At 37.4% G+C, this 14,951-nt stretch overlaps 1 protein-coding gene across 4 annotated transcripts in view; it reads left to right on the top strand.

Annotated features, from left to right (window-relative positions):
- The window catches only part of LOC148657308 (E3 ubiquitin-protein ligase HECW1-like), a 119,535-nt gene that overhangs the window by 89,224 nt on the left and 15,360 nt on the right, over nucleotides 1-14,951 (top strand). For all 4 annotated transcript variants that reach the window (XM_088643388.1, XM_088643389.1, XM_088643386.1 and 1 more), the window contains 11 exons: nucleotides 3,554-3,672; nucleotides 3,842-3,963; nucleotides 5,260-5,445; nucleotides 6,059-6,193; nucleotides 6,700-6,805; nucleotides 8,475-8,571; nucleotides 9,020-9,103; nucleotides 11,088-11,197; nucleotides 12,332-12,452; nucleotides 13,142-13,255; nucleotides 14,179-14,331. In XM_088643388.1, the coding sequence (XP_088499514.1) occupies nucleotides 3,554-3,672; nucleotides 3,842-3,963; nucleotides 5,260-5,445; nucleotides 6,059-6,193; nucleotides 6,700-6,805; nucleotides 8,475-8,571; nucleotides 9,020-9,103; nucleotides 11,088-11,197; nucleotides 12,332-12,452; nucleotides 13,142-13,255; nucleotides 14,179-14,331 (1,347 nt within the window). The remainder of the gene's footprint in view (nucleotides 1-3,553; nucleotides 3,673-3,841; nucleotides 3,964-5,259; nucleotides 5,446-6,058; nucleotides 6,194-6,699; nucleotides 6,806-8,474; nucleotides 8,572-9,019; nucleotides 9,104-11,087; nucleotides 11,198-12,331; nucleotides 12,453-13,141; nucleotides 13,256-14,178; nucleotides 14,332-14,951) is intronic.

Raw genomic sequence — 14,951 nt, 5'->3', positions numbered from 1 at the left:
TGGAGCAATGACTCATCTCTCTCTGACAGCACTGCCCACTTGCTGGCTCCTGTGGAGTCCCAGGGGGTGCTGCAGCACTGTAAGATGAGGCTACCCTGGTTCCAATCCAGGCCAGCCTCTGTAAAGTTCAGCCGGTGTGCTGAGCACAAGTCTACACGTTCAGGGCTCAACCTACACTTACTGCTTTTTGACTGGAAACCAGTTATGTCCACACTACAGGGCCTGACCTACACTTACTGGTGGAACTACACCTGAGGCCTGCATTATTTATGAATTTTATTAGCAACTTGAAAACTAAAGTCAACTGAATGTTTTGTTCATGGCTTCCTTTGATATACTTGCTCACAGACAAGAGCTTCAGAAGCCCTGAGGGGATTTATAAGTCAAGAAGGTCAGGTCTATATTCTTGTTTCTCACTGGCAGCCTGTGGGTGAAGCCCTGTGTAGCATTTGTTTAGTAAATGTAGATTGGATGAGCTGTTAGGCCTTCTGGCATGTTAAAGCTTTATGCTTAAAAACTACATGTTTATATCTTACAATAGATGTTCTGTATTAAAATTCCTAATATTAAACATCTTCAGCAGGTCAGTTGTTAAAATTGTGCGATAAAAAGGAAATACTGTTTTAAACATTATATTTTTAACACAACCTCTTGTGATGAGAAGTCATTGACCACTGCCCACTGTGTTCTTATTTCAGTTGACACATTTATCATTCCATAATAATTAATTAAGAACATAAGAATGGTTACAAATGAGAGGAAGCCATCCAAGCAAATTATTGGTTTTCCACCACATGGCAGGGTTGCTTGTTCCATACTCCTACAAATGTTTGGGTAAAGACAAGCCTCTTATTCTCAGTTTTTAAATGTACTTCCAAGTAGTTTCTTCTTGTTTGTGTTTCATTGTTTATTTTGAAGAAGCCAATTGTGTTGACTTTGTCAATGGCTTTCTGGATTTTGGCACTTGTGTTAGGTCCCCTTGTAATATTTTCTGTTGAAGACTAAAAAGGTTCACTTCCTTCAGACAGTGTTTAGGAAATTCTTTTAAGTCCTAAAATGCATCGGTAACATATTTTTGTTACTGTAAGTCTTGACCAAAACTGTACACAGTACTCTGAATGTGGGTAAACTAGTGTATTGTATATTTTTAACATATTTCAACATAACATGCCTTGAATTCTACACTTTTAAATATATAGCCGAACATTTTGTTTGCCTTTGTATTGCTTCCCCACAATTTCTGGAAGAATATGTGTCATAAGCAATATAAGCGATGTGTCAACATAAATATTCCAGTCTTTTTCATAAATTGCCACTTCTAGAGTTTCCCATTTTGTATTTATAGTTTATTTTCAACTACCTGCGTGTAGTGTAAAACCTTACCCTTGTATTCACAGTATGTTCATCTGCCAGGTGTTTGTCCAGTCTGGAATTGTATTTTACATTTAATTTTACAGTATTTGCTACTGCTATAGTGTTAGCTAATTGTCTAATTTGGTGTCTGCAATTCTGTATTTTTGCAAGAGAAAGTTAAGCCTTTATCTTTTAGTAATATATCCAAGATGTCAACGGACAACAAAAGTAATACATTTAGCAGTGAGGCGAAAGTCTTGTGGCTTTGGTTTCTTCTCATGTCATGTGCCAGAAATGCCTTCAGCATGGACTAAAACCAGAATCCTATTAAAAAACAGTATTTCCACACACAAAAACACTGTGGCCACTACTAAAACCAGTGATGTTTGTTTCTATGGAAACCAGTGGCTTTCCCTGAAAAATCAAGTTTTTAGTGAGGACTCTTTAATTTAATCTAGTTCTCCAACAATCTTAGCCTGGGAAGGCAATGTTTTTGAAGATTCCAGTTGTTTTATGTTAAAATCTATTCATTTCAACTTAAGTCTTCTCAGCTTCTCAACTAGATTTATTTTACTTACAGTGTAAAAAGGGATTCACACGTCCCGGGACTGAACAAAATAAATCAAATGATTGTAAAGGAAAAAAAATCACCTCCTGTGATTCCATTGGCTTGCATTGCTCAAGTGTATTATGATTCCTATGAGGGTTCAAACAAGTTTTTGTACTACTGTATAGATCGTGATAATAACCAAATTAATATGTCTTGCTTTGCTTTAGACAGTCCTGATTCAATAGCAGATTTGAACTCATAACCTTCTCTGTTTCCTGGTTACTTATTTTGTACTCAGGATTGTTCATGAAAAGATGCATCAGAAAATGCCACTTACAGTATTTGAGTTAAAACTCTATCATGCATCTCTGGGGGATTCATTCTGTAACAGAAGGGAGATCATGGACTGAGGTACTCCTCAGTTAAACGGATTTTGTAGTAAGTACTGTACTACATTTTGTTTTATTCTCAGGGGAAGGATAATCACATTAAATAGTATTTCTGACATCTTCCTCCTTCTCAATCAAGAAAAAAGTCAAACACTTAGGTCTTTCATCTCTGACATGGAAGCATCATTAAGACCAACCCCTGAGCACAGTATTATTTGAAATGTCATTCTTTGAAATGTTCCTATTTGTATGGAAAAGTAGACATATTCTTGGTTCTTAACCGTTTAGAAGAACTGTAAAATCTTAAGATAAAACTACCTTTACATCTAAAAATGTTATATGTGTGTTTGGGAACCTAAATGTTATGTGCCCAAAATAACTACAATATTTAATCATATAATATAATTTAATCACTGTTGAAGGAACGTAATACAGACCATTGTAATGTGGGACATTAAAACAATGTCTGATTACAACACAGTTTTCTAAAGGAATAGTCTTTTGTGTGTGAATGGCCTTATGATTGTTCAACTACACTACAGCAATGTAAAACATCTTATAAAATGCAGCTTTATGAATGCAGTACATGAAAATTAGAATAAGGAAATTGTGCAATAAAAGCTAGTAAATACAGCATTTACTAAAGTACATGTAGAAACTCTGTTCATTGTGTAACAAAAGAATGGTGTTGAGTAAGCAGTGAAGAGGAAATATCTCCTATTTGTTATTTTTAAGAGGCATTATTTTTACCTGTTTAAATATTTTTGGAGCTGTACATTTTTTGTTCCTGGTAGTTAGTGCTGCTTCCTCACAGCTCTTGGATCTCGGGTTCAATTCCAGAAAGTGTGGAGTTTGCATGTTCTCACTTTGTTCACTTGGGATTTCACAAGGTGCTCAAGGTGTATCTAGAAACATGCTACCTAGGATTCAATTTCTATTCTTTGGTTTGTGATTTATGGGGAGAGTAGATTCAGTCCTGCCTTGGCCACTGTGCTTCTGGAATGGGTTCTGGGTTACTGCATCCTTCAACAGGAACAAGCAATTTTCTGATAGTGGATGGGTGGTTTTTAGAGAAATGGTGACTGCGTAAAAACACACATTTTCATCTCTGGTTGGTTTCAAAACACATACATTTATAATTCAAGATTTTTACAAAAATGTGACAGAAAGCCCTTTGTTTCGTGATGGTGTTTGAGGGTTAATCTGTTGCATTGGTTTTGGTGGCTGTACTTTGAAGGAAATATGTGTCATCCGTTCCCAGGTACCAGAACATCCAGAGGACCATTGCAACAGAGAGGATGGAGGAGGAGACCAGCAGCCGGAGGAGTGAACGAGCAGGAAGCTCAGAGACTGACAATGACTCTCCACCACAAGCCACAGGTATAGAAAACGCTTTAGAATAATACAACACCTTTCTAGCAGTACCTTTCTTGGAACTTTGATTTGTGTTTTTCTTTTTCTGCTTAAAGAGTACACTGTACCAGTGTACTCTTTATTGTACTAACCAAGGTTGCTGCTTTGTTCCATGACAATTTTCCTGGTCCTTTAGAACTGAGAAGAGAAGGTCCCTCATCTCCAATCAACAGTCAGAAGATCACATTGTTACTGCAGTCCCCTGCTGTCAAATTCATCACTCATCCTGAGTTCTTCACTGTTCTCCATGCAAATTATGTGAGTAAATTTAAGTTAATCTCACCGATGGGACAAAAATATGAATTCAGTTTTTTATGCGTATTACAGTTTTATGAAAAACATCCTTGATGTACTCAAATTAATAATGCGTTTATTCACAGTAATTGTTTCATATGGAGTTGACTGTTTATGAACAAAATCTGAGAAACCTGTTCTACAAGATTTCTCAGGTCAATGTCATGAAAAAAAAACAATCTAAGATGAAACCCTTGAACAGAAATTAGTCCAAGACAAAGGTCAAAATAAAATATTACAACAACACCAGCAGCAGCTTTTCTGTAATGTTTGTGTATGAAAATGCTACAAATGAAATGGAAAAAAGAAAAGTGTAGGACTTAATTAATTCCCATTTGCTGAGACTTGTGCACTTCCAGAAATATCAGCTCCTTTTTTAGCTCATGTTTCTAGTAGCACCATGGAATCCCCTGACTTCTTCATGGTCACGTGGTGAGTGTTATGGTCAGATCTAGAGACTGAAGGCAGTGGCGACTGCAGTTTACTGCAGAAAAAACGTACAGTATCATCACCTTCTGTTCTCTTTTCATCATTTTCCTAACAGCATGCCACTTGAAAAACAGACCAGTTTAGTGTAGGCGCTATCTAGAGAGAGCAGTGTTCTCTTTGGATCTGAAGAGCTTCACTTGACTGTAGATCCCAGCCAAGTGAAGTACTGAGGATTTTTTACTGACAATCTTGAGACTCCCCAGCTGTACTCTTGTCAGACAAAATCAGATTAAACTGTTTTGATTTTTTATTAATATTTTACACTTTTGACATGATTCTGGACATCTCCTAATGTCTGGACATCATATTTCTTTTCTTAAACAGTTGATTCCTTCTTCAATGCCTTAACTAATTGGGATGAGAAAATATGTCATAAAGAAGAAAATTACAGATTTCTAGCCTTCAAAGAGCTCTTTCTGCTTTACCACTGACTCATGAGACAGAACCAGTATGCTAGTGCTTTTGAAGAATTAGGTTGGATAATATTTAATCAGTAAGGAATAAGCGCATAGTGACATACAGTAGCATGGATATTTTAATATGTTCTTTTAAGTGGAAGTAAATTCTGATGAAATAAAAATTATTTGTCTCTTATGTTAAAATAACAACATTGAGGCCCAAGTGAATTGTTTCTTGGCTCAATAATAACTTTATAGGGTTATGTAAACAGGAAAGTACTATGAAACATGAAATCTTAAGGTTTTTGCATGCCTTTTGAAAAATTGCTTTATTTCTGACCTGCCTTCTCTGGCTTGTGGTTCTGCATTTCAGGGTGCTTACCGAATGTTTACAAATAGTACTTGTTTAAAGCACATGATCCTGAAGATTCGCAGAGATGCCCGGAACTTCGAGCGATATCAGCATAACAGGGACCTGGTTACATTCCTCAATAAGTTTGCTGACACTCAGCTGGAGTTGCCCCGGGGCTGGGAGATCAAAACTGACCAACAAGGAAAGGTAGCCACAACAAATCATACCACAACATGCTGTATCCCTGTTTGTTTCATTCCATAATGGCTGAGGGTCAGTCCATTTCATACAGTGTTTGCTACCAAACATGATTGTAAAAGTTGGAAAGGACCCTCTTTATCAATGTTGCTGACACTTGTCATTTAACACAAAACTATTATTTGCAGCTTTGAAGCTTTGTTCAGGTTTTGTGCTTTAAGATTAAGGGTTATATTCCTCCTCTGTGGTCATGTTGTCAGTCTTATAGTTTCGGCATACCATTAAAAAATTGTGTTTTTACTGCAAGCATTCTATGTACTTTAGAAACTATTAGAAATGTAACAATGAAACTTGCAGAAAACATGCTATCAACACTTGTTGAGTTCTGAATGCTGGCACTTTTTTAAAACTTTGAAAACATACAGTATGTCTCCCAAGACCTCCTCAGTATTTTTGAGGACGTTCGGAGACACAATGGAAGAATGCCAGCACATTTTTCTGTAACAGTATTTCTTGTGCAAAAAGGTTACAGAAAAAAATAAAACATTACGTTTGACCAAGTGGATGATTGTCCTTGTTCTGGAAAACAAAATCTATCCGGCACTTTTGTTTTTCGTTTCAGTCATTTTTTGTAGACCACAACAGTCGAGCAACCACATTCATTGATCCCAGGATTCCTCTCCAGAACGGGCGGCTGCCGAACCATCTAACGCACCGCCAGCATCTCCAGAGGCTCCGCAGCTACAGCGCTGGGGAGGTGAGAGTCAGGCATGTTTCTGACCACTACACACATAATAGGCAGCTAAAAAGCACATTCGGCGAAGGCAGTACTGACTATGAAATGAAATGCAAGTCAAGTACTGTAACTTGCTGTGAGAAGTGTTTTTTCCTTGTTGTTTGCAGCAGACAAAAGTAACTGGGTTTATCTCTGGTTTCCTGTAGGATTTAGTATAGTTTACACATTCGCTTTTGGTGGCTGTACTGTGGACGCTTTTCAAAGTTAATCGGAAACTGTAGCCAGGAATGTAGAAGCTTTGTTAAGCTCAATGCTAAGTATTCTTCCTTTGAGCTGCTTTTCATTAACAATAAAAAACAATGAAAAATGTGTTTTTCTCCCATAATGTGTGTTGGGTATTTTATAGACATGTTAAATTCAGTTTAAGTATATTTTGTTCATGCTTAATGCCTGTTACAGTCTCACACTGGTAAGTGACTGGGCTCCTAATGTCTGCCTCTGATTTAGTGTTTAACTGTGATTGGCAGGCTTCAGACGTGTCACGGAGTCGAGGAGCATCTTTGTTAACACGTCCTGGCAACAGCCTTGTTGCAGCCATAAGAAGCCAGTATCACCAGGATGCAGTACCACTAGGTTTGTGAAAGGACACAAGTTTAACTTTGGACTGTTGACAGTCTTGTTACTGCTTATACTCCTCCACTATCTTCTTCTTTATTTGATTGCTCTCTTCTTTCAGTTGATAACATTTTATGGGAACATATTACATATATATACATATATAACAAGCCCTCCTTCTAGAGGTCTCAAATATAGGTTAAGATATAGTAAAAGATATACAGTATATTTTTATAAACCAACACCAGCACTTACTACACATTACTGCCTAGAAATAGCGTTATACAGTATGTGTACAACATTCATGGTAATTCAGTAACGTTGTAGTACAAGTGATCTGTAATTCCAGATTCTGAAAATACTTGTTCTGCACTTTGAGGCCTTACACTACATAGATAAAAAATTGGGACCTTTCACTTTTTAAGCAGTTAAGCACTACAGCATCACCTAGAAATGCCTGTCCTTGCCCTGACCCTAATCTTGGGTACTGATGTATTTAGACTTGGATCTTTGTGTTGTGGAGGTTGATTCACTGCTAAAATATTTTTGCCATTATGAGTTTTTTAATTTCCATACCAACTAGCTGTGGAATTCTTTTCCCAAGTATGTTCGTGACTTAGCCTGTTTTTCAGGAATTGGAATGAAACCCAAGATACTTATTTTCTATGAGAACTTGTAATTAAGCTGACAGCTGAGCAAAGAGTTTAAAACTGTCAGCCATGAAAAGGCATATTAGTAGTACAATCCTCATTGTATTTGAATTGTGGGCCTCTGCTCAAGAATTCAGGTTGCCCCAATACAAAAGAGGTGAAATAGTACAGTATAATTATATATTGCAGCCGAGACATACTGTTCTCTTCACATCGCAGATGGAGATTATTATTAATGTAGGGTTATTTGCAAAAAAATATTTTTTTCTGATCTCAATAAAATGTATAATTCCCTTTTTCTTTTCAAGGAAAACAACTTTTTTTGTCACAGCTCACTGTGGTATATTTACATTCAATTTTTACATTTGCCCGTATTTTTCTTTGCTTTACTACACTTTTGCAAAGTCTACATCATGTTTACCACGCCTGTCCATGCTTTGGCATGGCTAGATTAGAATGACATCTTCTCTATTGCAGACATCGTATTAGCCTCTCACTTTATTTTGAATCAAAATGCAGCAATATGGGATCTCACTAATTGTATCCCCGTTCTTTGACAGAAGAAATTGGGAATAGATTCAGACTGCTGGATCGCTACAGTTACAACACAGTAGATTTCAGGCCAGGGGATTTCCATGGCTGTCTCGCGTCTCTCTGTGTTTTTGTACTTCTTTCCTTGGATTGCTTTTGTACTGAATTGAGAACTACAAGAGATGTGTCCATGACAACTAGATAAATTTCAATCAGCAGTAATGACTTCATATTTTTTGCAATTAATTTTCCTTTAGTAGCACAAAGATGTAATAAATGGCATAAGAGTCAATGGGAGACAGCGATCACCAGTGAAAGTCAGTGGTAGTTAATAGGAGATAGTGGCAGTCAATGAGAGAAAGTGGGAGTCAATAGGAGTCATCAGCACTGATAATACAGTACCACAGTTACATTGAATTAAAAGTGAATCTACTGTCATACAGACATCATGACTGTATTCACACCTTCATGACACAGTATGTCTTCTGTTTGTTTTTTGATTACAGCCTATAATGACAAGATAGTTGCTTTCCTTCGCCAACCCAACATTGTTGAGATGCTTCAAGAGAGGCAGCCAAGCCTTGCCAGAAATCATGCCCTGAGGTACTTGAACACTTAAAATTGTGCTTTTTCATTCATATAGCAATGCAGAAGCCTTCCTTAACTGGAAATAAATGCAGTATGCAATGTTTTTCTGAAAAGCTCTATATGAGATCTGCTGACTTTTGCACAAGCAAATTATTATCCGAAATTATTCATAATGGTTATTTACAGCTATAGGGCAAATTTGTCATGATTTCAGTTAGGCAGTTAGAGTGATGGAGATCCGACCCTACTGGTTCATTTAAATATGATGTCTGCAATACCTAAACAAAGTTATCTTTTCCTAGTATTTTTATGCGTCCTAAGAAGAGATGAATGATCTTAATGTATTCTCTATCACACTATAGACTGATTCCTCAGTTCCTGTATGAAGTAAAGAACATGTTTTGAATGTAAGCAATAAATTGAGAACAGATTAATAAAAATGATCCTCTGCCATTTTTTTCAGGGAGAAAATTCATTACATTAGGACCGAAGGCACCCATGGTGTAGAGAAACTGTCTTGTGATGCAGACCTTGTTATACTATTGAGGTGAGACTTTGGGTTTTATATTTCTGTGGTCTTCATGCACTGTAATTCACTGCTAGTAGGGGCATTAGATGCTTTGATCTTACTTATAAGTCACGTAGGATTAACAATCAGGGGTGTGTGGGGGGGTATATCTTCAGAGCTGATCAGAAGTGGAGGACATGGAGGATGTTTTCATGTACACAAGCCATCAAATAAAATGCAAGAAGATCAGAGATGCCACTTATGCAACTTTCTCTTAATAACAACCTATAGTACATATACAGTACATAATGTTATATTCTCTAAAATTATAAGATTTGTTGAGATTATCAGCAGAAATGTAATTCAAGTGAAAAATAAATTGAACTCACAGTTAGAATTAAAACATTTTAAAGGCATTTATTTTTTAAAGCTTTGCTTTTTCATGCTTTCCTCGATTTCACTAAAAAAGACGTGTGTATCAATTCTTACAAACAGTTATGGTGGCTGATTTGTACAGGATTAACAACATAGAAGATGCCTGAGTGTGAAATGTTTCTTTCTTGATCTTCTGTGTCCTTGATGTTCTGTAAAGAAAGCTGAGGACTGAGAAACTATTCTGGGATAAAAAAGAAATGGACAATTCCCATATACTGTATAGTAAATCTATCTTGGATGGTAATCAATCTGTCAGTCTTTTATTTGAATAATGTAAATTTTCACAGCCATGCTCATGCCATATTTCATAGATATTTGTCTATAAAATCTCATTACCATAAATAATCTGTCCTCCTGCCTTGCTGACATAAAAAACTAAATGATTTTTAATTTCCTTGTGTTATATTCAGAAAAACAGACATTTGACTGTTTGGAAAGTAGAATACTGCACTGTCTGATCTAAACATAGAAGGCCACAGGCACAACCACAATGCCTCAATACATAATTAGGCTGTATTATTGGATCAAGAATTAATCAAATAATTCACACAAAGAACATGTAGACTAGTTTTTCTCCATCTTAGTAACATCTCCAAGGTAAGAGTGTCTCTTTCAACACAGGACACAGAAGAATTGACACACACATGCAGACTAAACTGTTACTGTACTATATCTAGACCAGTTTGCCCAACTTGCTGCACAGCACCAAATTAAAAAAAAACAAACAGGTCTCTCTAAATTTAGGGTCTTGACATTGGCTCCCAGATAGTTATAGGATCAAGATATTACAGAGCTGTATCATACCTCTCTCTTACACTAATGTGAAAACATTTGCTGGTTCATAATAATGTTTTATGATCTCATTCCCTACATGCATCCAAGCTCCTACTTTGCAGTTTTCTTTGCAAACTTATCTTGCAATTCCATCTTGAATGTCTGATAGTAGATCTCGTTCCATTAAAGTAACATATCTACCAACTGCTGAAAGCAGAGAATTTCCTGTTTGACAGAGCTGGGAGTGGGAATCATAGGAGGTATGTTGGGGTGCATTAGATGTCTGACTGTTGTGGAGTTTGTTGATGGTGGTTGACCTACAATTTATCAATATTCTATCGGTTGTAGCACCATTCATGAAAATATGCTACATAGCACTACAGATGTCATAGGTCCTCAGAACATGCACACTTGGCATCAAGGTTCCTTCGGTGGAAATATGAAAAGATGGAAAGTGTGCTACAGTGGACAGTGATTAAAAAGAAATAGAATCAAGCTCTGAAAATCAGCAGCCACGTTAGACTATAGGTAAAGAAAAGAAAGGTCTTTAGCTTTGATTTAACGTCAGAGACCTTATACAGTAGATACTGCACAGTAGTGGTCAAGTTAGCTGTTGCTAATTGGTGGAGTATCTGCTTCATGGGGAATAAGGATGTCTATCCAGTATGCCCGGGCTTTCCCACTAAAATTGGAGGACTTGACAGGTCTGAACAAAAAACTAGAATGGACCAAACCACTGTAATCACCAGACAGTTTTGCGATCCCTTAGAGCTCTAGTGTCCCTCACATGAGTTGCTCTTGCCCTGTGTTTCAGCCTGTTTGAAGAGGAGATCATGTCCTACGTGCCGCCACATTCCTCATTCCATCCTGGATACAGCTTCTCTCCCCGCCACTCTCCCGGCTCCTCACCACAGAACTCCCCAGGTAACTGTGTTCGAACTCTCATCTGACAGTAAACTGTGCGATCACCTCTTTAACAGACACAAAGTGGAGTATCAGTATATCCCAAAGACGGGTGCTAACTGTCACCAGAAGGAACAAATCCAGCAACCCAAGAAATGTTTTACAACCACATACTGAATGTGGATATAGTAGAATAGTAGATTGTGTTTTCTGGTAATTTTTAGACTACGCCTTTGACTAAACCTTAGGTTATCACCTTTTATGTAATGTGTTTTTTTATTTAACATTTTTCTCTCCATCGTGATACTGTGGAGCACATATTCAAAGACCCTGCTAAACTGCTTTTCCAATTTAGGAAAATCAGAAGCACATTCTTCTGTAGCACTAAATAATTTCTAAATTGTCTCTCTAATTGTATTAGCATAACAAAGTCAGCAAAATCTCTTATAGTGTGAATTATAAATTAGACTACAGGTGGTCCATATAATACAAGGCCTGTACATCAAAGACTCTCTGATATTATACAGTACATTCTGTACTGTAGAAAGAGTCCTTAGGCCACTGAAATGCTTCTCCGTATAGTAAAACATCTGGGACAACCTTTACATTTTACGTGAGCAACTTTGAATGACCCTCTGTAAAGTAATCTTTATCAGTTTTTAAAAATCCATACTTTTGTGTGAATATGTAATGTATATTAGCGACTCTTCATTGTATGGTTTTACATTACATGATTTCTACATAATGAATAACTTCTCCCTCTACAGCACATGAATCCACACATTGTATAGTGACTTTCACAGTACTCAGTACTCAGCACTCACGAAATGATGTGAAAATTAATAACAAAATGAAAAAAAAACATGTGAGCACTGCCAGTCTCTTCTGTACAGAACATTATAAGATTTATGATAAGCTTATTAAGAGACTGTTATGAATTTTGACTAGACGAATGAGAGAAAGTTAGAGCTACTGTAGATAAGAGATTCACAGTGTTTGTCCAGTAAATGCTGTAAATGTAAGTAGTAAGTAGATGTAACCTATAAATGCTGAACGTTTTGGACATTTGAAGAGCATGGCGACCTCCCCTAAGGCTCATGTACAGAGTGGTCTGCTCGGCTGTAGAAAGTAAGAATGCTGTGCTTTTTCCGGCAGGTCTGCAGAGGGCTAGTGCCAGAGCTCCTGCACCGTACCGGAGAGATTTCGAGGCCAAGCTCCGCAACTTCTACAGGAAGCTGGAAGCCAAGGGCTACGGCCAGGGGCCAGGAAAAATCAAGTAAGCTCATGTCACAGGTGTCGCACGAGATACTCCACATAAAAAGGCACTGTGTAATGGTACAGATATTCACGTGGCACATTTTGAGGCCGATTGGGTCATCAGGTGATGTAAGAATAAGTCACCTTTTATAAAGCTGTCTGCTCAGCAAAAAGAGCAAATGAAGCCTACAATTGTTCACTGTGACACTCCTATTTTACAAAAGTTACAACAGAATCCAACTGGGTCTGAATCTCATACACTGCAGAGGTGTGTTGAAATAATGCTATCACAGAACATAATTTTCTTAAAGTTAATTTATGTGCAATAAATTATGTTTTATATAGCCGAGTGCTCCTTAAGCTGCCTGTTTTGCAGTCTTTTGAAAAGTTGAACCAGTCTCGAAGCTTGAAAATGACAAAATTATTGTTGTTGTTGTAAATATTAATAATAGATGTGAACTACACAAAGTAGGAATTAAGAGAGTCTCTGTACCCGGTACCATTTACACATCAAGGACTTAGTGTTGTGACACTGGCAATTGATATTCAGTACACACTACATCTAGAGGGAGGTACTCTATCTATATCTATACACAATGATCAATAATCAATAATATTGGGAGTCTTGCAACTGTTCTGATGTTCAATGTTTTAAAACCTGTCCTGTCTCAGTCCTGTGACTCTGCATCACTAACTGGTGTGTTGCAGGTTGATTATCCGGCGAGACCACCTGCTGGAAGGCACCTTTAATCAGGTGATGGCCTACTCACGAAAGGAGCTCCAGAGGAACAAGCTCTATGTCACCTTCGTAGGAGAGGAGGGGTAGGCAGATCCACAGCAAGAGTGACCATTGCATTGCAGCATTTCGTACAAACAGAAAAAAATAAAAGCGGATTACACAGTCATGCAGTCTCTTGACATTTCTGCATTAGCTCTGTTCTGTATCCATGAAATTTCTTGTGTGGCCAGTACAGTATGTGTATGAAAAGCTGTCTGATCATTAAAATCTTATGCATGTGTTGGTATCATGTTTAGGGGTGGTAGGCATGGAGAACCATTCTTTGAATTGATGCTGACTAACAGTTTCAAAGCATCAAACTAAACATTCAGACATACAGTTTCTGATTTTGTGGGAGGGAACAAATTGTATTTAGATTTTTCCAAACACAATAAAATACAATACAAATTATCTATATAAAAATAACCCTTCCCCGTCCCTATAAAAACCCATCAGAAGTACCCAACTCCACATTTCTACCTAAGAATCCCTAAAATACAGTCAGAAAGCTCCAGAGGAAATCCCCATGCATGTCATGTGCTCATACAAAGCCTTCACATTATCCTTGCAGCAGCTCCTTGGTTCATTCCACCTGGTGATGGTGATTGGGGTTCCAATGGACTTGTCCTTATGACCCAGATATTGTCCATCAGCCATCTTAAAATTAAAGCAATCTCAGTTGCTCACATTCAAAATCTCTCAATACTTGAGCTTTACAAATTTGCTAAAAATATTAGAAAGTTGTGTTACATATGTGGATAAAGGTTAACCATGGCACCTCGAGGTTTACTATCGGAACATCCATTGTCATTCATAACACCATTTCCTACAACTGTTGAATTTATCAATATTAACTATGTGTAATTCTGAGCAATTGCTACACAGGTGTTCCGGATTCGCTCTAGTTTACCATACTATTTTTGAATAATGCTGCACCCAATCTGATTACATCTTTTTTTTTACACAGCTTGGACTATAGTGGACCCTCCAGGGAGTTCTTTTTCCTGCTATCCCAGGAGCTCTTCAACCCGTACTATGGCCTGTTTGAGTATTCTGCTAATGACACATACACAGTGCAGATCAGCCCCATGTCAGCATTTGTGGAAAATCATCTAGAATGGTACAGTGCTCTTTCTTTTTCTTTTCCTTGGCTTCTTATTTCTTTGTATCTTCAGCAAAAGAAAAAGACAGGGTTTGTAATTTGTCCCAGGTGAGGCAATTGTGCAGATGGCAATATTATTACTGCCTTAAGTGACTTGTTCCTAGTATTGTCTAAGTACTGTTCTGGGTTTGCCATTTTAATATCACTTCTCTCCAAGCAGTGTGTATGTATACTGTAACTGCTGCTGGTGTTCAGCCTTTGGGAAACAAATAAGATTAGTAAGCCACATACAGTAACCTTCTCTTATTTGCAACCTTTCTGATATTTCTGGTGGCTTCATATCATATCATGGTACTTATAAATTCTCTAGACTTTTTTATCATCATTTTATTTGGTCATTTTAGCCTCGATCCGATGCATTGCTCTGGGTTATTAAAACGTTACAAAATGCCTTTCATTTTTACAGCAAATAACCTATTCCATCTCTCATCTCCAAGCTCAGCAACTTAAGCCTCTAGGTTTTACAATGGTCACCCATGCCATTCTGCTGTACATGCTGAACCCCTGCTAAAAACAGATACTGCGCACTGTAGAATAACATACACGAAAACCTTCTGAAAGTCCAGCATCTTGCTGTT

Source organism: Lepisosteus platostomus, chromosome 8 (genome assembly GCF_059453375.1).
Source record: "Lepisosteus platostomus isolate fLepPlt1 chromosome 8, fLepPlt1.hap1, whole genome shotgun sequence".
NCBI lineage: Eukaryota > Metazoa > Chordata > Actinopteri > Semionotiformes > Lepisosteidae > Lepisosteus > Lepisosteus platostomus.
Note: the sequence above shows the minus strand (reverse complement) of the source record. Positions and strands in the feature narration are given on the sequence as shown.